Consider the following 26,992-nt stretch of genomic DNA (forward strand, 5'->3'; position numbering starts at 1 on the left):
AGATAAAGCCGCCGCGCAGTGACGTCACATCGACTTGACCCCCCTCTGTACAACACACACAGGCACGGTGATAAATTATAAAGAGTGTATTTCAGACAGCTTCACACACTCATACACACACACACAGTCACGTGGCCCAGAAAAGCATTCATCATGAGGAGCAGCTGTCCCCCACATGTGTGGGACGTGACTTGGCAGGTCGGGGTGTGGTGTCACGTCTGTACGCTGGGCGGGCGTGGAGGTCACAGGGGGTCAGCTGACCATCTCCACTTCAGTTCTGTGCAGACTGAGATGACAGTGGGCGGGGCCAGAGGGGCGCTCAGAACTGCTTTATCAGTCTCCGCCTCTGGGACGTCTTCCTCAGCAGCTTCCGGTAGTCGTACGGGTTGTCGGCCGCCTGGCTCTCCGTCGACGGCGTCCTGGGGAACGAGTGGCGGCTGGGGGAGTGGGAGGGGCAAAGCCAGTGAGGCGGAGCACGGGAGCCACGGCCGGTGTCGTTTCCTGTTGACTCACCTCCTTGGCGTGTCCCTGACGTGTCTGGGGACGTCGGAGTCGGACAGCGGCCTGTCGCTCGGCAGGGAACTCATGGACTTGCTGGGAGAGAGTCCCTGGTAGTACTGGTCGTCGATGTCCAGCAGCTTCCCGGGGCTGGGGGGACAGAGAGTTACGTTATGGGGGCGCGTGTGGACGGGGGACGCCGGGGGGACGCCGGGTACCTTCGTTTCCTCGGCTTCCGCTTGTCACTCTGCACGGACCTCTGAAAGGCGAGCAGAGAGGAGGATTACGGGGGACCGGGTCACGTGACCCCTCCGGAATATTTCTGGTTGGAGCGGCTCACGTGGATGAGGGTGTAGTACGTCGAGTCCTCCGGCGTGTTCAGCGTCTTGGGCGGTTGGGTCCGGCGCGGCGTCCTGGCCTGCTTCACGTCTGCTGAGAAGAAAAGCCGCTATTCTGGTGTCAACCTCACGCCAAGTCGCTTCTGCTCGGTCTTCACGGGAGAAGTGGGACACGAAACGCCCCCCGGCGCGACCCCTGACCCCGCAGCCGTCAATCAGGCCGCTGACCGACTTCTCACCGCCGGGCCGCCGTAATCCATCAACGTCCAGGAAAACTAATTGGCCGAATGAGGAGGGCGCGTTGTTTTTATTCCACTCGTCTCGGAAAGGTCACCGAGACGTGCGGTCGCTCCGAGGAACGCGGCCTAATTCGCCCGCTCATATTCGCCCGGCGGCCGTAATTGGCCGAGCGCGTGGCCCCCGAATTGTGATTAGCATTTAACGACCTTTGGCGTAAAGAGCGACGTGATTAGCATTCCACGCAGGAGGCCGCGCCGGCGTCTGGCTGCTCGCTATTACACCGGAACAGAGCCTGGAGAACCAGAGAATCACCGTCACATCTGACGGGGCATCAACAGTGAAGGATGGCTTCATAAACCTGCCGCTAATGGTTCCTGACACAATAACGAGGTTCTATCTGGCCGCGCGGAACCAATTACAGATATGAGACGAAGACTCGCGACATTCCGCTTCTTCTTCCCTCCTGATAGGACCGGGCACAACCTCATCCAGCGATAAAATCAGAGCCGGAGCTGAGAAGAACGAAAACGCTAACATGCTAACCCAGTGGAGACGAATCTCATTCTTCTTGTGACGCGGTGAAATGTGTCCCTGTATTTAACATGACAGGCGCCTGGGGAGCAGTGTGTGGGGACGGGACCTTCATCAAGGGGACTCGAACCCACAACCTTCTGATTATGGGTCCGCACCCTCACCCGCTAGGCCACCACTGACCCTGTGTGTCCTTGTATTTAACATGACAGGCGCCTGGGGAGCAGTGTGTGGGGACGGGACCTTCATCAAGGGGACTCGAACCCACAACCTTCTGATCATGGGTCCGCACCCTCACCCGCTAGGCCACCACATTAGCTTTGGAACTCTGGAGCTAGCGTGTGAAGCTAACTCGTACTAACTAGCTGTTACTATTCACATACACCTAACGTTCTGGTTGCGTTCTGGTTACGTTCTGGTTACGTCTTCACATCTCCTCGACATGAAGGGAAAAGCGAGCTGCACTTTTCCACCGAGTGGGTCGTTGAAGGACCCACCTGACTGGTGGTTCAGGGACTTGCCTTTGACAAACATGCCGTTGTTCTCGGGGTCGATCTGATGGGCCAGAATGATCTCGTTCAGTTTCTGCTGCAGAGCCAGGTACTCCTGCGAAGCCTTGGATATCTGACAAACAGGGGCAGAGGCGAGAACTTGAACTTGACCAGGAGGACAGGTACTGTGGCACTGGGTGTGGAGTTATACCTGGGTGGTGAAGACCTCCAGCTGCTCAGACTCTCGGTCAGCTGTGGCTTTCAGGTTCTTCCGGTCCTTGTAGCCCCGGAAGTTGCTCTGAAGCTTGACCGCCGCCTGCTCCTCATCATGCATTTCGTCCGGGCTTTGAGGCTCCTCCTCCATACGCTCCACTTGGATGGCTGAGAGTTCCAGGACTGCTCCATCACCCCCCTCTTCCTGTGCTGGACTCTCGGGCCCTGTACTCGCTCCCTCCCTCTGTTCCCTCAGCCTTTTCCTCTCTTTGTGGCCCCTGAAGTTGCTCTGGAGAACGGTGGCTGCTCTCTCCTCGTCCGGTTCTGCTCCGGGCGGTTCTTCTTCTGCTGCTGGCTCAGGTTCTGGACTCAGATTTGGCGATGGAGTGTTTCTTTCTGTCTTGGGGATCTTCCCTTCTTCCTGCAGCCGTTTGCGTTCCTTGTGACCCCGGAAGTTGCTCTGCAGAACAACAGCAGCCTTTTCTTCATCTTCAGCACCTTTCTCCTCAGGAAGCTCCTCAACTGGCTCCTCCGCTGTCATCTCGGGAGGATCTGGAAAAGGCGGCTCTTCCAACGGGCTGCTGCCTTGTGACTTCTGGCCCTTGGGAGGGATTTTTCCCTCCTGCTCCAGCCTCTTCCGCTCCCGGTGTCCCCGGAAGTTGCTCTGGATGACGGTGGCTGCCCTGGCCTCCTGTTCCCCGTCGGCATCAGCCTGCAGTTCCTCCTGATCTTCAGCCTTCTCCTCTTCCTCCCCAACGATGGTGGAATCGCTGCTGGGATCCTCCTCCGCATCTCCGGCCGCGGCGTCGAGGTCTTCACCGGCGAGGGTCTTTTTTCGTTCCTTGAACTTCTTCCTCTCCCGGTAGCCGCGGTACTTACTCTGGAGGACCACGGCGGCTTTATTTTCATCTTCCTCCCCGACCTCCTGCTCGGCTTCTGTCGGCACGGGGCTGCCAATGGGCGTGGCATCATCGCCGGCTTCCTCGTCAGGCCCCTCCCCTTTGTGGGCCTGGGCCTTCTCCTGCTGCATGGCCTCTCTGGAGGACAGAGATCAGAATTATTAAACAATTCCCAAGAGTCCAACGACATTCCGGTGTGTTCCTTCATCTTCATTTAAGGGAATGAATCATATAATGAATTATATGAATTCTAATTTATCAATATAGTACATTTAATATAGTATATTTAACCCAGTAATATCGTACATTTAATATAGTATATTTAACCCAGTAATATCGTACATTTAATATAGTATATTTAACCCGGTCAATATAGTACATTTAATATAGTATATTTAACCCAGTAATATCGTACATTTAATATAGTATATTTAACCCGGTCAATATAGTACAATATAGTACTGAGTAAATTTCTAATAATTACATTTTCTTAATTAAAACAAAGTTATCTTATTATTATATTATTCTTATATTATACTCAAGAATACTCGACATCTATTCCAGACACGAAGACACTCTGATTAGTTTTCACGATTTTAGTCTAATTTGTATTCATCAACGATAACTAGAACGAACCATATCATGGTGTATTATCACATGACCAGAGTTCATGTCTCGTATCATGAAGGTTCTTTGGTGAAGATATTTTGTTGATGAGAACACCACTATGAATAATCCGAATGCTCATACTTCCTCTTTTTGAAGCTCTTCCTCTCCTTGTGGCCTCTGTAGTGGGCCTGGATCTTGGCAGCTGCTTTGTTCTTCTCATCCAACATCTCCTTATATGTCTTCCTGGCGAGGAAGCCCCGGCATGCTGGAGAAAAAGCCCATCGCTGATCACACTGGCAAAAACCACACCCACTCGATGGGCTTATACGAACACTTCGTACCGGCTTGGAAATGGAGGACGAACACCTCGGACTTGGCTTTGCTCTTATCATCAGCGACTCTCCTCCGGACTTTGTGGCCCCTGTATGCTGGAGAACAGGACAATAAGGGGCGTTGTAACGGGCTGAGGTCACGTGACCGGCCGCCTCACCTGACTGCAGCACCAGGGCGCTCTGCTCCCGCTGCTCCAGGATCTTCTTGTAGCGCTTCGCCCCCAGCCAGCCCCGTACGTACGCCTGCACCAGCACGATGAGGTCCGTCATGCGGCGCACCATCAGGTTCAGCTGCTCCACGTGGTAGTACTTCAGAAAGACCTGAGGAACCAGAACCAGAGCCCAGGTGAGGGACAGCCAGGTGATGTTCCATGATGGTAAAGACCTGCTCACCTTAGTTTTTCCCAGGACCCAGTTTTCCAGTTTGGCCTTTTCCAAAATGGCTGCACACGTCTCTGGTGTCATTGGTGGGTCTTCATTGGCACGAAAAGCCAAGATAAAGTACCTGAGGTCACATTTTAAACAACAGTAAAACCCCCAAATTCAGGAGACCGTTCAGAAGAAGAGAGTAAAGGCCCACGTTGCTCCCACCTCTGGATGAAGTTGGAGAAGAGGATCCGGTGGGAGTAGCCCTGCCGGCGGATCTTGGCCGTCTCCAAGATCCCCGTGTAGCGCAGCTGGACCAGAACTTTCTCGCGGTCGAACTTGTGGGCCTGGCGGTCGTTGTTGGGCTTGATGCACCGCACGAAGTGGGGCTGACCGCCCACCATCTTGGACAGGAGGTCCATCAGGGAGTACTGATGGCAGGACAGGAATTTAAAGCAACGGGGACAGCCATTCTGAAAAGTGTCTTTTTCTTTTTAATCTGTTCAATGTTATAATGTTTCTTTTAATACGTAAATGTTGCTGTAAAATTGTTACACTGCTGATGAAATATCGATTTAACGCAACACAATGTTGTTCTAAAATTTTAGTTAGAAAAAGTTCATGCACCCTTACACATCACAGTATACAGTACAGGCCAGAAGATTGGACACCTTCTCATTCAACATGTCTTCTTTATCTTCATGACCATTTACGTTGGTAGATTCTCACTGAAGGCATCAAAACTATGAATGAACACATGTGGAGTTCTGTACTTAACAAAAAGTGGAGACCTGACCTCCACAGTCACCGGACCTGAACCCAATCCAGATGGTTTGGGGTGAGCTGGACCAACAAGTGCTAAACACCTCTGGGAACTCCTTCAAGACTGTTGGAGAAGCATTTCAGGTGACGACCTCTTGAAGCTCATCGAGAGAATGCCAAGAGTGTGCAAAGCAGTAATCAGAGCAAAGAAACTAGAATATAAAACATGTTTTCACTTATTTCACCTTTTTTTGTTAAGTCCAGAACTCCACACGTGTTCCTTCATAGTTTTGATGCCTTCAGAAATCTACCAACGTAAATGGTCATGAAGATAAAGAAAACACGTTGAATGAGAAGGTGTCCAGACTTCTGGCCTGGACTTTACATTACGGATCCCAGTAGAGACGCTGTGATGAATTAACGTTATCTCTCCTACCCTGAAGTAGGAGGCCACCGTCTGGGTCCTCATGTTGGTCGTCTCCCTGGGGTGGTGGTGGGTGGAGTCTCCAGCCTCCGCCTGGGACAGACAGACGAACGTCCAGAGATGAAGCGTTAACTACAGACCCGCTCTGAGATTGCTGGGTGAAGATCTACTGCTGCCTTCTCTTTTGTATGTTGCATTTTAACAAAAAGTTGTTCTGTGTCCTGAATCACCATTTGAAATGGAACATTTTGATTGGCGGGCGACGCGACGGTATTTTTATGTTCGGGGCTGAGGTTTAATTTCCTGGAGGGCGGCTGAAAGAGAAAGTGCATAGAAATTAAACACAGAAGAAGAAGAAGAAGAAGTGAAGAATCAGCAGATCACAACGCTGCGCTACACACGTTAACACACCTTCCACTGAACCAGTCATCTAATCTACAGGTAACACACACACACACACACACACACACACACACACTCTGACAGTGAAGCCAGGGGAGCAGAGCAGGATGAGGACGGGGTCATGTCATCATTACCTCACTGAACGAGAGCGAGGAGAAAAGCGCGAGCATCCCCATCTTCAAGCAGAGAAAAGAAGAGGAGGAGGAGGAGGAGGAGGAGGAGGAGGAGGAGGAAGAGGAAGAGGAAGAGGAAGAGGAGGAGCAGCGCCAGACAGAAGGAGGCGGGAGAGAAATGAACACGGGTAAGAAGAGAAGAACCCGAGGCGTGGTGATGGCCGGCGAGGATGGAGCATCGTCGTGTTACCTTGGCGATGTTGAGGGTACGCTGGCCGCCGCGCTGGGCGTGGCCCGTGCTCGCCGTCTTGCCCTTGGTGTGGGCCAGATTACCTGGGATCAGAGAGATGAGACACAAGATCTCCTCATAACTCACCTGAAGCAAATGATGATTAATTCCATTATCACCTTCTGGCAAATTGCAACTAATGCAGGAAGCCCGGGAATGACAGACTGTGCATATAAATGGTCTCCTGGGACATTGTGGTGGGCTGATGATGGTGGTGGTGGTAGTGGGTGGTGGGACATTGGGTGGTCTAAATGGTCTCCTGGGACATTGTGGTGGGCTGATGGTGGTGGTGTTGGGTGGTGGGACATTGGGTGGTATAAATGGTCTCCTGGGACATTGTGGTGGGCTGATGGTGGTGGTGTTGGGTGGTGGGACATTGGGTGGTATAAATGGTCTCCTGGGACATTGTGGTGGGCTGATGGTGGTGGTGTTGGGTGGTGGGACATTGGGTGGTATAAATGGTCTCCTGGGACATTGTGGTGGGCTGATGGTGGTGGTGGTGTTGGGTGGTGGTGGTTGTGGTGGTGTTGGGTGGTGGGCCAAACTGTGAATATAAATGGTCTCCTGGGACATTGTGGTGGGCTGATGATGGTGGTGGTGGTGTTGGGTGGTGGGACATTGGGTGGTATAAATGGTCTCCTGGGACATTGTGGTGGGCTGATGATGGTGGTGGTGGTGTTGGGTGGTGGGACATTGGGTGGTATAAATGGTCTCCTGGGACATTGTGGTGGGCTGATGATGGTGGTGGTGGTGTTGGGTGGTGGGACATTGGGTGGTATAAATGGTCTCCTGGGACATTGTGGTGGGCTGATGGTGGTGGTGGTGGTGTTGGGTGGTGGGACATTGGGTGGTATAAATGGTCTCCTGGGACATTGTGGTGGGCTGATGGTGGGGGTTGTGTTGGGTGGTGGTGGTTGTGGTGGTGTTGGGTGGTGGGCCAAACTGTGAATATAAATGGTCTCCTGGGACATTGTGGTGGGCTGATGTTGGTTGTGGTGGTGTTGGGTGGTGGGACATTGGGTGGTATAAATGGTCTCCTGGGACATTGTGGTGGGCTGATGATGGTGGTGGTGGTGTTGGGTGGTGGGACATTGGGTGGTAAAAATGGTCTCCTGGGACATTGTGGTGGGCTGATGATGGTGGTGGTGTTGGGTGGTGGGACATTGGGTGGTAAAAATGGTCTCCTGGCACATTGTGGTGGGCTGATGATGGTGGTGGTGTTGGGTGGTGGGACATTGGGTGGTAAAAATGGTCTCCTGGGACATTGTGGTGGGCTGATGATGGTGGTGGTGTTGGGTGGTGGGACATTGGGTGGTAAAAATGGTCTCCTGGGACATTGTGGTGGGCTGATGATGGTGGTGGTGTTGGGTGGTGGGACATTGGGTGGTATAAATGGTCTCCTGGGACATTGTGGTGGGCTGATGATGGTTGTGGTGGTGTTGGGTGGTGGGACATTGGGTGGTAAAAATGGTCTCCTGGGACATTGTGGTGGGCTGATGATGGTGGTGGTGTTGGGTGGTGGGACATTGGGTGGTAAAAATGGTCTCCTGGCACATTGTGGTGGGCTGATGACGATGATGATTTATGGAACGCGCGTTGAGCTCGCGAGATAAAGACCGGGATTTGGGGATCGTGGGATGGCGGGCGTGGCTGGATCTGCTACGAGTGGTGCACGGTAACGTTGGCGGCTCGTTCTCCCCCTCGGCCGGCCGGTGTGACGTTCCTACCGGTCTTGGTGAGCGGGTGGGTGACCAGTTTGCGGATGATCTCGTTCTCTGACGACCTCAGCAGCAGGACGATGTCGGCTGGCAGCGCGTCGCGGTTCTTGGCCAGGAAGCCTCCGGCGTTGTAGATCACCTGAGCGAGAAGGTCGGGGGCATCAGCCACGGCCAAACGCAACATGGAGTCTACTTCCTGGACGCCGCAGTTACCTTCCCGGCGTAGTGATGGATGCCGAAGCCCAGGTCCACCCGCTTTGGACGCCAGAAGTCCTTCGACTTCAGGTTGTCCTCGAATTTCTCTGCGGTCACACAGAGACGTCACGCGTCTACGGGACTGATTTGTAAATCCTGGTAGAAGCCGAGTAACGACGGCGAGAACTTGCCCACGAGCGTCTGGTCCGTGGCCTGGGGGAAGCGGCTCTCCTCGTCCAGCAGGGCCAGCATGCCCATGGGCTTCTGCAGGAACAGGTCCAGCAGCGGCCGGTTGTCCTCGTACTCGATCAGACGTGCGTCCACGTCTTCGTTCAGGTACTCGTCCTGCGGGGGACACAGAACGTCCCGTTTTAATAGACTCTCAAATGGAAACTCAGGGTGACGTTCTGATTTTAGAACGAAGTGGAGATGACAGGATTATTATTATCATTATTATTTTATTTTATTTTTTTAATTATTATTATTCTCAGTCACGCTGCAGCGCTGCACCATCGTCACCATCCGCACGAAACCTGCAGCTTCGACCTGTCTAGGTGGCCGGGACCTGCCTCGGTCACCGTCTGATGAAGACAGTTGTCCCAGGCGGTCGAGTTTAGGGACAGAAAAATGCGCAAACACACGCACACACATACAGAGAGAATCCTCCGTTCACCACCACGGTGGAAAAGAGGACAAATCACGTCCACACCGGCCAGGAGTAGGGTGGTAGTAGCCTAGCGGGTAACACACTCGCCTATGAACCAGAAGTCCCAGGTTCAAACCCCACTTACTACCATCGTGTCCCTGAGCAGGACACTTAACCCTGAGTGTCTCCAGGGGGGGACTGTCCCTGTAAATACTGGTTGTAAGACGCTCTGGATAAGGGCGTCTGGTAAATGCTGTAAATGTAAATGAATTAGGAATAATGTACAGATTTCCACCTCCAGACATGAGTCAGGGATTTCAATACATTTTAACTGAGGCAGGAGACGCATGTCTCCGCATTGATCATCGTAACGATGGAAACTGTGAAGGGTTCTCTGGTGACACCGGACCGGACTCTTTTTTCAGTCTCCATCAGGAAAACCAAAGATTCCACAGAGCAGGTCCGGGCTCCACTGGCGCTTTACTAGCTTTTATAACCCAGAGACTCCGCCCTGCCTGCAGGCTTCCAGGCTGTATGTCAGAAATAATTCAAGCTCGTTCTCAACTATCTCCTGTGTTCAGAAGGTAGAACCGGAGTTACACTCTGTGGACGTCCCACAGTGCAGAGCTTCTAAAAGCCTCATTTCCAGTGATTTATGGAGACGTCACCTCGTCCCACAGCTCAGGGCAGGACGCTGGGGACTCCCTCCACAAACAAACCCTAAAATACACCCAGAGGAGCGCGACCATGGAGAGGGAGGAGAGGGGTGTGGCCATGGAGAGGGAGGAGAGGGGTGTGGCCAGAGAGAGGGAGAATAGGGGCATGGCCACGGACAGGGAGGAGATGGATGAGAGGGGCGTGGCCACAGATAGAGAGGAGATTGGGGGAGGGGCGTGGCCACACAGAGAGGGAGGTTGAAGAGGGGCGTGGCCATGGAGAGGGGCGTGGCCGGCGTACCTGCTCCCAGGCGAAGATGTGCTGGTTGAAGTAAAACTGGATCTGCTCGTTGGCGATGTTGATGCAGAGCTGCTCGAACGAGTTCCTCTTGAAGTTCTCGAAGCCGAAGATGTCCAGGATGCCGATGTTCAGACCTTTGTCTTCCTCCCTGGTGTCAGAAAGTAAAGAGCACGTGGACTTACATAATTAGGAACATCTCAACAGTCTGGTCCTTTAAATTAGCGCAGTTCCGTAATTCCCCGTAATTCCAGAGCAATATGGGGTAAAACATTAAACGACTAAATGATGATGATGATGATGATGCTCCCCTGGACAAGGGTGCAGCACAGCACACAGTGACACAGTGAAACATGTCCTCTGTATTTAACCGTCACCCTTGGTGACAGTGGGCACCATGACAGGCGCCCGGGGAGCAGCGTGTGGGGACGGGACCTTCATCGAGGGGACCATGTAGATCATGTAGCAGATGTCATTTTGTCCTGAACAGACTGCGCGTTTCGTGTTTGTAAAGGACGTGCAGGACGTCCCCTCTCACCCCAGCGCGCTGTCGGGGCGGAGCAGGGTGTTGATGCGGTTGACGATCCAGCTGAAGAGGCGACCGTACAGCGCCTTGCCCATCGCGTCACGCACCTCCGCCGCCTTCTCCACCGGGTTCGGCCGCACGATGGTCTCACCGCGCATCACCACGCAGTGGGAGGTCAGCGCCTCCTGCAGCTCGTCCGGGCGAATACACAGCAGCGAGGCGGCTGTAGGAGAACACACACACACACACACACACCACACACACACACACACCACACACACACACACACACACACACACCACACCACACACTCGACTGAGCTTCTAATCCAGGGTGGCTGTGACGGTTCTACAGGATCTGCAGCTCTTACGTAAACACAGCAGCAGCGGGAGATCCAGCAGGAGGGAGTGTGTGCAGGTAAAGAGGGTCACAGGCTTTACACACACACACACACACACACACCACATACACACACACACACAAGTGCACACACACACACACCACACACCTACACACACACACACACACACACACACACACACACACACACACACACACACACATACACACACACAAGTGCACACACACACACACACACACACTAACAAACACACAAGCACACACATACACACACACACAAGCACACACACACTAACAAACACACAAGCACACACATACACACACACACAAGCACACACACACTAACAAACACACAAGCACACACATACACACACACACAAGTGCACACACACACACACGCACACAAGCACACACTAACAAACACACAAGCACACACACACATACACACACACACACACATACACACACACAAGTGCACACACACACACACACACGTGTACACTCACCACTCACACACGTGCACACACACACACCACACACACACACACACCACACACACACACATACACACATACACACACACCACACACACGTGTACACTCACCACTCACACACGCACACACGTGCACACACAGACACCACACACACACACCACGCACACACGCACACACACACACACACACACAAGTGCACACACACCACACACACACGTGCACACACACACACACACCACACACACACACACACACACGTGCACACACACCACACACACACACGTGTACACTCACCACGCACACACGTGCACACACACGTGCACACACACACACCACACACACACACAGGGGGTTCCGAGGTCTGAGAAGTGGTTGAAATGTTTGTTTCGTGAATTAATTTGAATTATAAATGAGATTAGAACCTTTTCTCTGTTTAGTCAGAACGTTGCAAATTGTGATGATGAAGAATAATTTTGCACATTACACACGGAGTCTAGAACTCAGCAGAACGTCCTCACCGCTCTCCAGCACCGCCATGTTGGAGATGTTGCTCTTGTCCGTCTGGTGCTCGGTGGCGACGGACGTGAACTCGACGTCCCCGGCGTTGAGGATCGCGGCCAGGATGCTGTACACGCTGCCCAACTCCTGCCGGGACCGGGGGGACAAAACACAAACCGAGCTGATGGGACATGTCCACGTCTCTCTCTCTCCGAGACAAATACCTGCCAGTGGTTCCCCCAAATCCCCCCGCAGATACACATTAGCAGAATGCACATTACACATTATTCTCCCTGTTTTACGCGGCAGGATATATAGAATCTATACGTTATTTAATATGTATTAATATTACAAATATCATTTCGGTTACTTCAGCGCAGGTTCATTTGTTCCCCGTATACAATTACAATTAAAAGACGAGCAAAATCGAACATCATTTATCTTTTTTTTTTTTATTTAAGAAAGTGACGTGAGACACTGCAGCGCAGCACGCGGTGAAACGTGTCCTCTGTATTTAACCGTCACCCTTGGTGACAGTGGGCACCATGACAGGCGCCCGGGGAGGCGACCTTCATCAAGGGGACCTCAGTGGCACCTTCTGAGTACCGGGCCGCTTCCTTCACCACTAGGCCACCGCCGCCCTGATTGTCACATGAACTATGACCCCGATGACCGCCCACTATGTGAATGTGGGTTTGGCCGCTTGCCGGGTGCTGCCGTACCTCCAGGGTGAAGCCGATGACCTTGAAGCACTGCTCCACCGCCTGGAACTGCTCCCTGTAGAAGGCGCTGCTGACGATGTCGGGCACCAGCTTGACGGTCTCGTTCTGGAGGTACCTGCGGCCGCGGGAGAACGCCGGTGAGCTCCGGGGTCGAGGCGCGGCCGCGGCGCACCGGCCTGGAGGGCGGAGGACCTACCTCGGCGTCTTGCTGTCGGACAGCTTGTAGTGGGCCAGTTTCTTCCTCTCGGACAGGCCGGCGTAGATGTAGTAGAAGATGTGGAAGTTCCTCTCGCCTCTGAAGAACCGTATGGGCGCAGGTGTCAACATCATACGTGAGAAAAAAAAGACCTTTTTTCTCATTTTGTGAACAATTTTGCAACGTAAACCCAACGTTTCCATCTTACGGTCCATAAAATCACCTCCAGAAAGACAATGGCAGCAGTTAGCGGCTTTAACCCCTGACCTCTGATCAAATCACGGCGACGTGATCCCCACGACCCGCTTTAAATCTGTGGTGAAGACCAAGCTCTAAAACAGAGCATTCTGATTGGCCGAGAGGACATCTGGGAGTGACAGTATCGTTCCCGAAATTATTTATGGTGTAAAGGTCATGTGACCAACTTGGGAACAGCGGTTCCGTCACGGAAGTTAAACCCACGGCTTCTAAATAACCTGCGTCCACACGAGAACGTTGCGTGAAGCGATGTCGTCCACACGGAGACCCAGAGAACGTCCCACGCGCTGTTTTAACTCCCCCTCCACACCTGTAGGTGGCGCTGTAACCACCTGCTCTCCTCGTTCGTTGTTCTCCAGCCTCGTAGAGCGTAGAGAAGATTGTATGTAGGAGTTATAGATTTGGGGTTAAAGGTCACGTTGGAGGTCGGCTGACATGTTTTATAAAAAGAAAGGCTGGTAGTAGCCTAGCGGGTAACACACTCGCCTATGAACCAGAAGACCCAGGTTCAAACCCCACTTACTACCATCGTGTTCCTGAGCAAGACACTTAACCCTGAGTGTCCCCAGGGGGGGACTGTCCCTGTAACTACTGGTTGTAAGTCGCTCTGGATAAGGGCGTCTGGTAAATACTGTAAATGAAACGGCGCCTCCGTGTGGACGCCAGGCCAGATTGAACGGGGGGTGAAGCGCCATCTCCTTCGGGACGTGGTGAGGATCTAGTGGAGATCTTACACGGCCTGGTGCACGACACGGGACTTCTCCAGCAGGTACTCGGAGATCTGGGCGCCCACCACGGTGCCGGCGCAGGTGAACTTCATCTCCAGATACTTCCCGAAGCGGCTGGAGTTGTCGTTGATGACGGTGCAGGCGTTTCCGAACGCCTCCACCAGGCTGTTGAGCAGCAGGATCTTCTCCTGCAGGGAGCGGTTGTTGGCCTGGAGACACACACACAGCGCGAAACGTCCCAACGCTGTCACATGCGTCCATTATTCATTTTCATCACCACCGCCCACCTTTCCCAGGACGGTCAGCTGCTGGACCAGGAGGTGGGCGCCCTCCGTCTTCCCGGCGCCACTCTCTCCGCTGATGACGATGCACTGGACACGTCGGGACATTTTTTTTACTAACACGTCCACCACTCGAGACACTCAGGACAGGAAACACGCAGGAGGTACCTGGTCAGCGTTGTAGGACACCATGGACTGGTAGGCGATGTCCGCCACCCCGAATATGTGAGGCGGGTTGGCAGTGCGCTTGGCGCCGATGTACATCTTCGTGTCCTGGCGGCGAAAAAGACGCCAATCAAGTCAGCTGCTCCGGTGAACAATGGGAGCTGAGGAACCCGGGTGAGATGTTCTCACCTCCGGCGTGTACAGGTCCATGTGGTGGAAGGGGTTGACGGCGATCAGGATGTCGCCCACGTACGTGTAGATGTGCTCCTTGGCGTAGCGCTTCTGCAGCTGCTCGGTGACGGTGTTCTGAAACGCACCGGGAACATGTTGGCGTCCACGGATCAGGAGTCCATACAGGGGACACTTTTTCAGAACTAGGTTCTTGGCCCAGTTTCTGACCCTATACTGCACACACACACACAACACACACACACACACCTCGTCCAGCACTTCCAGGGTGGCCAGGTCCTCGACTTCGTCCCGCATGTCCCCGGCTGCCTTCACGTAGCTGCCCCTTTTCGTGTGGATGCGCTCATGTCTGCAGAACACAAGCAGGCTGGATGTGGATCATCACAGGAGACACACAGAGCAGGTCCAGTCCAATTTTAAGACGGGAGCATTTCCCATGGTGCACCGGGGCAGAGGCGACTCTGTAAATGACCCACGGGACGGCACGTGAGAAGGTTCTAGACGCTACAGCTAGTCAGGGTGAGCGCGGCGCTACGCTACAGTCAGAACCCCGTACCTGTCGGCACCGTCCGCACTGCGATCTGGGTTCCCGTGGTGGCTTGAGGGACAGAAATGAGATTAACGTTCTGGGCAGGACGTCCACGCTGCTGCTGGGCTTCTCTAACTCGTGAAAAAATCATTTTCGGGACTAAATTGTATTGATTAACGTATACGTGTCAAGTGTGCATCTCAGTTACTGGCAACGTATAACCAACATTTATTAACAGTAAGGCCTCGTCACATGGAAACCAACCTGTTAGCGTGCGAACGTAATACGTTTAGTTTGACTATTTAGAGCGAATATTAACAATAAAATAAGCGGCTAAAATCTCGCACAAGACGGACCAATAGCTTCGTTCCTCGGGTGAAATTCCTCGTATTTCAGAGTTACTGTACGTCCTGAAGATCGTTGTCTCTGTACATGAACGGAAGAACTCCATCATGTGGTTCTAACATGCATGTCTTTGTCACTGTGTGTATGAACATCTCCACCAAAGATCTGCATGTACAGGCCGGGCGTGGTGCCTCGTATGATAGGCCCTCGCTCTACCTGGTCTTCTCGATGGTGCCCATCTGTTGGTTGAGGTCTATGAGCTCCATCAGCTGTTTCTGCAGCACGCGCTCCCGGCCGCAGATCTGCGCGATGAAGGCATGATGCAGCAGGTCCTGGACGTTGGGCCTCAACTCGAAGTCCTTAATCAGACACCTGTTACACGCAGTTACCGTCACTACACCGCGTTACGCTCACAACCAAAAAGCACGTATAACACACACGCACACACACACACACACACACACACACCACCGGCTCACTTGCAGATGAAGTCGTTGAAGTCCGCGGACCACAGCTCGGGCTGGTGGAGAGTCGGAGGCGGGTTTCTGCGGAGAAGATAGTGGTGTGAGGAACCATCATCTCCTCAGAAAGACCACGACCAGACGGGAGCGGCGGGGAACAACGGGGGCTAATTAGACGCCGTTTGCTGCCCTTTCAAGGGGGTCTTTAGGGGGGCGGGGCCCCCGACAGACGGATAAAGACAGGCGGGTCCGGCAGCGGATAATCACCGGCGTGGGTGGACACGTCCCCATCCCCCCCGAGAGACGGGACCCTGCTCTAACTTCCACTTCCTGAGTGTGTGTGTGTGTGAGTCTTTACCTCCCTTTACAGTGTAAAATGTACACACACACACTCACACACTCACACATACTCTCACACTCTCACACACACTCACACACACTCTCACACACACACACACACACTCACACATACTCTCACACACTCACACACACACACACACACACACACTCTCACACACACACAAACACACATACTCTCACACACACACAAACACAGATACTCTCACACACACACACACACACACACTCACACACACACACACACACTCTCACACACACACACACACACACACTCACACACAAACACACACACACTCGCACAAACCACACAACAAACACAACCACACACACTCTCACACACACTCTCACACACACACTCACACACACACACACACACACACACCACACACACTCTCACACACACACACACACACTCTCACAAACACACACACACTCACACACACACACACACACACACACACACACACTTATTTGTTCAAGATCTTCGAAACCAGACTGTCCCTCTGCTGTGATTGTGAATCCCCGTCCTGCTCCGGGGGACCCGCTGTCCCGAGGTGGGGGTCTGGGGTCCGTCACCTGGGGATCTTGAACAGCGCTCTCATTGGATGGAGGTCGGCGAGGGGCGGGTCTCCATCCCCCAGCTCGATGGCGGTGATTCCGAGAGACCAGACGTCGCAGCGGGCGTCGTAGGTCGAGTCCAGCTGCTGTTCGCACGCGATGACCTACAGGCAGGACGCACAAACATGGGACGTCCAACAAAGTTATAAACCAATTAGACAAACTGAACCTCTGCTTCCGAAATTCATCCGAATTTCAAATAATCGCAGCCGAAAGCGAATAAAGCTGCACGGAATTATCCAGTAATAACGACGAGCTGGAGACGCGCCACTTCCTGTTACCGGGGTGAAGATGAGGAGGAGAAGATGGTCCAGCTCGTACCCCACCTCACTCGCGGAGACCTGGGACCGTCCGCGGCCGGAGGAGGCCGCGCTGCAAATGACCTGGAGCCGGTCGGCCTGGCCCCGCCCTACTGACCCCGCCCTACTGACCCCACCCTACTGACATTGTTTTATTGGCGCGATCTCGCTTCTGCGAAGCCGGTGATCGCCGCGCCGAACGCCATTCTAATAAGATGGAAATCTCGTCTTCAAACGACTTCGTGTTTTGCCAGTCAAAGAAAAGGAAGGCGCGTCCCAGGCCGGAGACAGAGGGGGACCGGTACCTCAGGCGCCATCCAGAACGGCGTCCCCACCGACGTGTTCCTGCGGAGGCGAGTGTTGGTCAGCTGCGCTGAGACTCCTGGGAAAAAAGGAAAAGGTGCGGAATTTTACGGAAAACGAGTAGAAAACAGCCAGCGGAGCGGCGGGCAGCCTGGACGCAGCGAAGGCAAATGTTCAAGCGCTTTGAATTCCAAATGGTCACCAGAAGCGCTGCCATTTGCATGCGGGATTGGAAGATTCCTGCTGATTTGGTTGCTGTTTATACGCCGGTTATACACGTCCTCACTGAAGGATTCAGCCGCCATTCTGAGGTGCATCGCCAAGCACGTCCAGGTCTACTGACACCACGTTACTGACCTTCAGTGGTCTTTAGCAACGTTCCTTTTTCCTCTACATTTACATTTAAGTTATTTGCCAGACGCCCGTATCCAAAGCGACTTCCATGTCACCATGGATGAAGTGGTCAGTTCTGGTTCACCAGGACCCCCAACTATGAATACAATCTTTTTATTCACTCTGTTCTAGTTTCTATACAGAAGAAGGTTACAAGTCCATCTAAATCTTCTCTAAAGAGGAAGGTCTTGAGCTGCCGTGTGAAGGTGCTCAGTGACTGAGCTGGAAGTTCATTCCACCACCGAGGGGCCAAGACGGAGAAGAGTCTAGATGAGCGTCTTCCTTTTACCTTCAGAGATGGAGGGACCAGGCGAGCAGTACTGGAGGCTCGGAGTATACCAGGTGCAGTGCGAGGTGTAATAAGGGCTGTGAGGTAGGATGGTGCTACTCCATGTTTGGCTTTGTAGGCCAGCATCAGTATTTAGAACCTGATGCGTGCAGCTATTGGGAGCCAGTGGAGGGAACGTAGCAGAGGGGCGGTGTGGAGAACTTGGGAAGGTTGAACATCAGTCTGTATTAGTTGTAGGGTGGTAGTGGCCTAGTGGGTAACACACTCGCCTGTGAACCAGAAGACCCTGGGGTAGTAAGTGGGGTACTTACTACCATCGTGTCCCTGAGCAAGACACTTAACCCTGAGTGTCTCCAGGGGGGACTGTCCCTGTAACTACTGACTGTAAGTCGCTCTGGATAAGGGCGTCTGGTAAATGCTGATAATGTATGAGTTGTCGGATGGTACATAGAGGTAGTCCAGCTAGAAGGAAGGGGGGAAAATCCCGGGCGCCTTTATTGCAGATTTATTAACAGTTTTAACAAAACGCCCGTCGGGAACCTGCAAATGGTGCGATGAAATAAAAAGACAGATGACATCACACAACTCGTGTTAGGCGGAACAATACAGGGAATTCAGATCATATTAACACACACACAAAAGCTCCCTGGGGTCCCCCCCCCGCCTCGGCTCCATTAGCCGAACACCGGGCCCCGGGGCCCCGTTTAATAACCATCAGTGATGATAAAGCCGCCAATTAGAATATTCATGAAGCCCCGCCTCCTGTATCTTTTCCTGCCAATAATGTGGATTTTTCCCCCTCCGTTCCTCTCTGAACACCGGCTCTCTGGAGGGGCCGCGTCCATCTGTATTTATCTACCACACACACACACACACACACGCCACCCATGCATCACTCTCTGTATAAACACCGGGCTCAGCGAGGAAGTGCGAGGTAATAACTCTGACCTTTCTCTCGCTGCGGGATTAACTCTGGATCTTATAAACACGGAGGCTCCAACGTGACACGTTTTCCGAGGCGTCCGACCTCCACAACGTGACACGCTGTCTGTACAGTCCTCTTATTCTGCAACTGGGTCACCTGCCGAAGTGAACATTCCCGCTGACGGCAGCAGCAGCCACTTCATGTTACGTAAGAAGCTGCAGACTTCCACACCGAAGGAAGAAACACTCCAGGAACCCAGTTGCAGAGGAGCAGGAACTAACTGGTAATTATTTCCAAAAAATGAACATTAATGATGTTTTAATGATCCAAATTTAAAAGGGGGAGGAGCCTGTAGGCATGATCGGCCGATATTTCCTCATTTTGGACGATTTAAACTACGGCCAGATGCAGCACAGTGTCCATCTCCTCCATTTCCCTCCATTCTCCACACTCCTAATACCCCAGACGTGACCACGCCCACTACCAACACCAACCTGCAGGTTGATTCAAGTGTTTTAATGGATGGAACTGGTGAATCTGACATTAATCACCACACCCTACGTCTTATATTATTTAAAACCTAAAGTAGATGAAATACAGGCCCACTGTGCTGGGTGCTGGTCTGTCATGGACCTGATAAATTCCACCCTTCTGCTGCAACTTCAGAACTCATGACTCTCACGGTCCTATTGTCCCCGACTCCACATTCAGGTTGTCCCATCATCTCATCCCGGCTGCCCAACCCCCTCCAAAACCGGGGGGGGACACCGGGCCCGGACTCCCTCAGACTAATTACAGGCCTTTTCCAGCCTCTATTCAGGAGAGGCCCCGCCCACTGATCCATGAAATGGGAAGAAACGTTCCTCCTCCCGCATGTTCTATTATGTATTTAATTATGTTCATTTTTTTCCTCTGCTTTTAAGATCCGACAGAAGTAAATGGAGTGAAAGGCCACTCTCTGGGAGAGTAACAGAAGACGGTGTTTTGGTCCGGGGGACGTGGGCCCCGCTCTGTTGGGAATGATTCATTAGCGGCCACTTTTCAGACCCTGGCGGTTAAAAGCCTTCATGTAAAAAAATAAAATAAAAAAGATTCCTCCTCCTCCTCCTCCATCAGCTGCGTTTAATGGAAACGCGTTTAATCCGCAGGCTTTTCTTAACGTGATTAACGTGTTCCGCCCTCAGACGAAGAAATAATCAGAACACAATTAGCATTTATGTAAAAAAAAGTAAAAATAGTCCCGCCCCCGTCCCACATCACCCACAACTGACCGAAGTCCACCATCTTGATCCCTCCCTGCGTGGTCAGCAGGATGTTGTTACCCTTCACATCACGGTGGATGGTCTTGTTCACGTGCAAATGCTGGAGACCCTGCAGGGAGAAGATGAGGGCAGTGAGATCCTCCTTCCACCGGCCCAGAACCAACTTCTCGTCCCATCTACTGATCGCAGGTGAATCAAAAAGAATCTTACACAATAATGCAAATATTTCTACCTGGGCTGTGACAAGTCTACTCAGATGATGCAGATCTAGAAAGATGCTTTTTATTGCTGCATTTTTAATTTGTGCTTGTATTATGACAGTGTAGTGAAGAAGGAGACCACCATCTTCACCATCAGCGCCTCGTGCAGGATGTAGGCGATGATCGGCTCCTCCATGCGGTCACCTGTCTTCAGCAGACCCTTGGCCAGGTCGGTCACCGAGCCCCCGTTACAGAGCTGCGAGGAGAGAGGGGAGGAGCAACGATGAGGTCCAGCCTTATCTCCCATACGCAGGCGTGGGCGGGGCCACGGAGAATTAACGTTCTTATAGGAGGATTAAAGAAGTGGAATGATAGCGGTGATCATTCTGCTGCACGTACTGGTGCACTGACATCGGCAACCCCCCCCATCCAAATTACACTAAACCGTCTTACACGTTGCCCTGGCAACAACAATACCCGCTTATTTGGGGCTGCATCAGTCTGACCCCTTCCAGGAAGCAGCAGCGTACAGGATGAAACACAAAAATCCAGTTCTTGTGACTAAAAATGTTCGTCTGCGAAAACGAGACGTTAATGAACTACACTACATAAGAGAAGAGAACAGAATAAAAAACTATACAACAATAAAGTATAAAATGTACACAATACAATCTAGAAACACAAAATATGGATGTATGTAGTGGAAAATATATGTGTATATGTAAACTTAAATAGGTAGATGTATTTATCTACACATGTACAATGGGTATATGTATGATTATATGTACAGAGTGGATACATAAATATGTGTGTATATATATATATACACACACACACACACACAAGTACACACAAAGTACACAATGGAGTTACAGGCATTCACAAAAACAGTAGTAATGCACAAGAAAAACTTTAACATTAATAAATTGCACATTTCCCCCATCAATAAAATCCAAGAATCCACTATAGACTATAACGAACTGTCATAGAGAAGAAGAAGTGAAGTGATTGTCACATGTGATACACAGCAGCACAGCACACGGTGCACACAGTGAAATGTGTCCTCTGCATTTAACCATCACCCTGAGTGAGCAGTGGGCACCATGACAGGCGCCCGGGGAGCAGTGTATGGGGACGGTGCTTTGCTCAGTGGCACCTTGGCGGGTCGGGATTCGAACCAGCAACCTTCTGATTATGAGGCCGCTTCCTTAACCGCTAGGCCACCGCTGCCCCATGGCAACCGTCCCACCACCCGGGCCCCCAGGGTGCATGCGACGGCGACCCGGAAGTGGAAGACGACGGGGTCAACGCCACCGTGGGTACCGCCGCTCTTTGATCATTTCTGTCTCATCGACGCTCAACTCGACCACGAGGTTCCCGACACCCCTGCACCCCTCGGCCCCGGACCGGGCTCTCTCCTGCCCCTCGTCCCACCACCCTGACCACTAATAAAGACGCTGAACGAGTCATGCGAGTGTCACCTCCGGCCACCCTGCAGTGGTCAGACGTCCAGGACACGTGGGCCTGTTAGTCCTGTTATTTCGCTGCCTCCAGGCGCACTTTGCATGCGTTTGTGTAGCTGATTTATACAAGTCGCGCATGCAAAAGGAGAAGAATTATTAATGTTCCGCCATAAACAAATAGTGCGGGGCATCCAGACGCAGGAGGGTGGAGTGCTTCATGAGAGCCTGTATCAGCCAATCAGCCGCCGAGCCCGACTTCAGCCCTGCGCGGCACATTTAGCGGCTCCATTGTACCGAGGCTCGCCGCAGCTGAGATAAAAGCTTTCGCTGGATGAATAAAAGGTGCCGGTGCTGCCGGAAATTTCTGAGCCGTCTCACAACTTGCAGTTTAAATAAAATAAAATAACGTCATTGGCGTGATGGTTTTAGGCCGCGGTGGACCTGACTGTTTATTGACTAGTGAGAATTATCTAGAATGACCAGCAGCTGACTAGTGGGGGCCTGGTGGTTAAGGAAGTGGCCCCGTAATCAGAAGGTTGCTGGTTCGAACCCTGAAACGGCAAGGTGCCGTCCCCACGCACTGCTCCCCGGGCGCCTGTCATGGTGAGGGTTAAATACAGAGGACACGTTTCACCGTGTCACCGTGTGCTGTGCTGCAGCGTCTCACCGTGACAATCACTTGTTTTTTGTTATCTTGTCACTGTAAATGTAATACGGCGCCACGGTTCCGTTGTGCCGCTGTGACCTCTGACCTTCCCCTCCTGCCCCTGCCTGGCCACGTCACAACGGGGGAATTATTCTTGTTGTGTGAATCCGCGTTCTCCCGGCGTCCCCACGGTCCCCGTTTCTATATACGTTGGTGCTCGCCAGAGAGGGAGAGAGAGGGAGCGCTGTTAACGCCAGGACAATCGTCCCTACGGCTCCTGGAAGACACGGCGTCTTCATCACGCTGCTTTTACCCACAATTCATTTGCATGTTTCATGAGGCAGGTGCAGGGCGGGTAAACGGTGACCAGCACCCAGCAAAGCGCCGCGCTCCTATACGGTGTCACACAATGTCTGCGGTGAGACGCGTCTCCTTATCGCCACGCCGTAAAAGACGCGTGAGGGTGTCCACTTTCTCTGGACGTTTAATGAAAGTCCATGACGAACGCCGGCATTTTAAAGCTCATTGCGAATTGATGGCGGCGCGAGGACGAGCGCTGAGACAAAACTTTTTAGCCAATTCATGCCATTTTATTCATTTAAGTACCAACCCTGCACCACAGCACCAGGTTCGAACCCCGGGGGGACTGTCCCTGTCACTACTCTGGATAAGGGGCTTCGTTCGCTAATATGACAAAAACGTGATTGTCATTGTGATACACAGCAGCACAGCACACGGTGACACGGTGAAACGTGTCCTCTGTATTTAACCGTCACCCTTGGTGACAGTTATTCTCATAACTCCATCAGGATACACGTCACCGCACGTAGTGTCCCCGACAGGACAGGTCACCGGACCCTCCGCACAGACGGAGTCGATGGGGGGGTGGTCGTAGCCTAGTGGGTTAGACACTCGCCTATGAACCAGAAGGACCCAGGTTCAAATCCCCACTACTACTATCGTGTCCCTGAGCAAGACACTAACCCTGAGTGTCTCCAGGGGGGACTGTCCCTGTAACTACTGGTTGTAAGTCGCTCTGGATAAGGACGTCTGGTAAATGCTGTAAATGTAAATGTGATTCCCGTCGGCTGGTGCTGATTTCCAGTCAGGAGAGGAGGGTGACCCGAGTGAGGAGATGGGGAGATACTCCGCCGATCAATTATTCAAACCAGCGACCTAAATACACCATAACAAGCACAATATTCTGCTGTTATTATCATCAATTCAGTGGATTTATCTGCACCAATCTGACGAAATTAGGAGAATATTCAACTATCTGTTGTTATGAACGAATATGCGTCGCTTCATTACGAGCTAAAAAGGAGCTGTTGTTCCTGAGGAGGGAACGGGCCGCTCTGATTGGCCACTTCGAAGGGCCGGACGGATGAGAGGCCGGCGCCCGTTCCGGTGATGAGCATGCGGACAAAAGCTGGAAAACGGGAAGAGGGAACCGGCGGGCTGATGAGGAGCCAGGAAGCGCGGCGACGCTCCTCGCCGTAATCAAAGGGCCGCACAAAAGAATAAACACGGCAAACCACGGCGGGCCGAGATGGAGCGTTACCATGGCGACCCACCCCTCCTCCCGTCACTCTCTTTTGTGGTAAATTGTACCGCAAAAAAAGGCCCCGAGCCGCAGCCAATTATATCCGATGCAGGATTCAGGTCTCGACATTCTGCAGACAGACACAAACATTCAGGACCTGGACCAATAAAAAAGTACTCAGATGCTTCATAATTACTCACATATACTCATTACGAGCGGCTTTTTTCTGTAGGGACCCAGGAATTTTTTCTCCCATTTTTATTCTTCTGAATTCCATATTTATTCACCTGAAAACTGATTCTGGAAAAAAATAACCTGCAATATGACACATTTAATCGTGTTCAACAAAGTTGGTGGTAGTAGCCTAGTGGGTAAAACACTCGCCTATGAACCAGAAGACCTGGGTTCGAATCCCACTTACTACCATTGTGTCCCTGAGCAGGACACTTAACCCTGAGTGTCTCCAGGGGGGGACTGTCCCTGTAACTACTGATTGTAAGTCGCTCTGGATAAGGACATCTGGTAAATGCTGTAAATGTAAATGTAAAGTGCTTGTGCATTTACGGTTTGCTTTTGTAAACCATTTACACGTAAATAATATGTGCGTTTCATGCAAAGAACTATTTCACAATATTACACATTCGTACTTTTTTTAAATAAAAGTGCAGCATAAAAACATAACTCAACATAAAAAACAGCGTATCTGTCACGCTGGTTGGACACAGAAGATCTGGAACGATGGCTGGACATGGCGAGAAGAAGGTCAGTCCACACACATATTCCCAGTGTTCCAAATCTCAACTAGTCACAAAAACTTCTTTTCTCTGTTCCTGATACCAGGTTTTTGACAGTAAGTGGTCGTCTCGTATGTTCGCCCAATAAAAGAACTTGTTTGGATATTGTCTCATCACTAAGAATCGAACTCCGTACTTTTCTGAGAACATCGGTGTGTTCCTGCGAGCCAGGCCCCGCCTCTCCACCATCGCTGACCTCGCGTGGAAACGGCTAGTTCTACACATTCTGTCGGTTTATCTGTGGATTTCATAGGGCCCTCGTTGTTCTTATTACAAACCTCAGTATTGTCAGTTGCATTTGGCCCAAGTTCATGACCCAGTAGCACTGCTGAAAAGATCACTCTGCCTTCCCAAGATGCTTTGCACAGCAGTGCAGTGCTTGTTTCTGTAGAGCTCTGAAAACAGCATGAAAAGACGAGCCTTCAGGTGTGGAGAGAACATCATCTTTTCAGAAAGTACAAGAGGATCGGTGACTTTGTCCAAGTCGGTGAGAAGATGATGAGTCGTGATCTTCTACACACGGTCCAATCACCTCATACTCAGGCCTGATTAATCTGAGCTTCACGCTCAGGAGAAGAAGAAAAAAAAGAGCATCTGACATCCTGAGCTCCTTCTCTCTGCCAGATCTTATCCAGCAGGGGGCCGATGGCTGCTGGGCGACGGCCCAGAATTCCAGAGTGCCGCTGGCGCCTCAGGACCCACACAGGGCCAATCAGATCACAGAAAAATGGCACGTCTCCCACACACGGGCGACCCGCGCGTTACCTGCCCGGTCACGCGTGGAGTAACGCGATTACGCAGCGCGACTGATATACTGACGCGGGACGACGCCCAAACACCACGCCCCAGGCGGCGGGGGACAGGGACGAGCCATGGGTCGCCGAGGGGCACTCACACAAAATAAAGAAGGTCTGCCACTCACCTCCAGCACAAGCCACAGCTGGTCGCCGTTCTTCACGTCCTTCTTGTAGAACATCCCAAAGAACTTGACCACATTGGGGTGGTCAGACAGGGCCTTCAGGATGTTGTACTCCGCTTCAATCTCCTCATCGATGTCCTGCAGGAACGTCAGATGAAGAGCTCACTTAAATTAACCTTCCAAGAGCTCATTTACTTTAACGTCATATACCAGATGCCCTTATCCAGAGCGTCCAACAGTCAGTAGTGACAGGGAGGGACAGTAGACACTCAGAGTTAAGTGTCCTGCTCAGGGACATGATGGTAGTAAGTGGTGTTCGAACCTGGGACTCTGTGGTCTTCTGGGTCATAAGTTTTGTGTCAGCTCCACTTAGTCCAGAGGACACTGTTCCCTTAAATACTGACTGTAAGGCGCTCTGGACAAGGACGTCTGGTAAATGCTGTAAAGTAAAAATGGTGATCAGAGGAGAATGGGTTCTTCTTTCAGAACCTTCTTTCCTGTTGAAGGTTTCTTTGTATTTTTGCTGGACAACTGAAACGTGATTTTCTACTCTGTACATGCAACTGTACAAGCAGCGGCGGTAATTCGGTGGGATCTAGATGAATGTCATACGTTGTGGGGCACTTTTCATGCTGCAAAATGTAAATAAATGTGGACGTGCTCTTCCACAAAATGACACGTCATGAAGTGCATTTGTGCAGGAAAAATGAGAAGGGAGATCCTCCCAAGCCTGAAGAACAACATGACCAGTCCACCAGGACATTGGGGTTCGAGCGCAGAATCCTCCATAAAGTAGAGTAATGGGGGCTTCACCCCGCAGCCATTCTGTCACGTTCGAGCAGCTCCTGGGCTTTCTGATGGCCCTTCATGTACCCGGTCAGTATGAGACGTTGTATACCACGATATTTTACATCTTTCAGATTTATTCAGTATAGATCATAACTGGAAGAAATGCACGATGCCAAATATCAGTTCCTGCAGGAGAAAAACAAGCGGTTCTGAATTCCCATTGGCTGAGATGGACTCACATGGATGGGGTCCAGTATTTTGACAGCCGCCTTGCTCCCATCCACCTTGCTGAGAACTTTATAAACTTTTTCCATATGTTCCTTTCCCAATCGTCTCGATGATCTCCCACGTGTCGGTGGGATCAGGAAAGTTGTTGAAGACAATGGATCTCCCCGATTTTGGAAACATCTTCCTGAG

At 51.8% G+C, this 26,992-nt stretch overlaps 1 protein-coding gene across 1 annotated transcript; it reads right to left on the reverse strand.

The window, feature by feature from the left end:
- Positions 1-71: 71 nt before the first annotated feature.
- On the reverse strand, positions 72-26,992 carry myo3a (myosin IIIA). The gene is given in 38 exon segments (XM_028970862.1): positions 72-437; positions 514-648; positions 717-757; positions 839-927; positions 2,129-2,231; positions 2,310-3,348; positions 3,961-4,084; positions 4,161-4,247; positions 4,310-4,472; positions 4,545-4,656; positions 4,743-4,948; positions 5,716-5,796; positions 5,934-6,017; positions 6,240-6,281; positions 6,469-6,551; positions 8,235-8,364; positions 8,439-8,527; positions 8,612-8,765; positions 10,024-10,171; positions 10,559-10,769; positions 11,919-12,045; positions 12,621-12,735; positions 12,817-12,915; positions 13,809-14,011; positions 14,090-14,173; positions 14,252-14,356; positions 14,438-14,554; positions 14,687-14,786; positions 14,994-15,035; positions 15,528-15,683; positions 15,791-15,856; positions 16,709-16,854; positions 17,355-17,431; positions 20,231-20,330; positions 20,573-20,677; positions 25,790-25,924; positions 26,815-26,883; positions 26,885-26,992. Coding segments are annotated over 38 exon segments (5,184 nt in total). The 5' UTR covers positions 26,984-26,992; the 3' UTR covers positions 72-319.

This window comes from Denticeps clupeoides, chromosome 2 (assembly GCF_900700375.1).
Source record: "Denticeps clupeoides chromosome 2, fDenClu1.1, whole genome shotgun sequence".
NCBI lineage: Eukaryota > Metazoa > Chordata > Actinopteri > Clupeiformes > Denticipitidae > Denticeps > Denticeps clupeoides.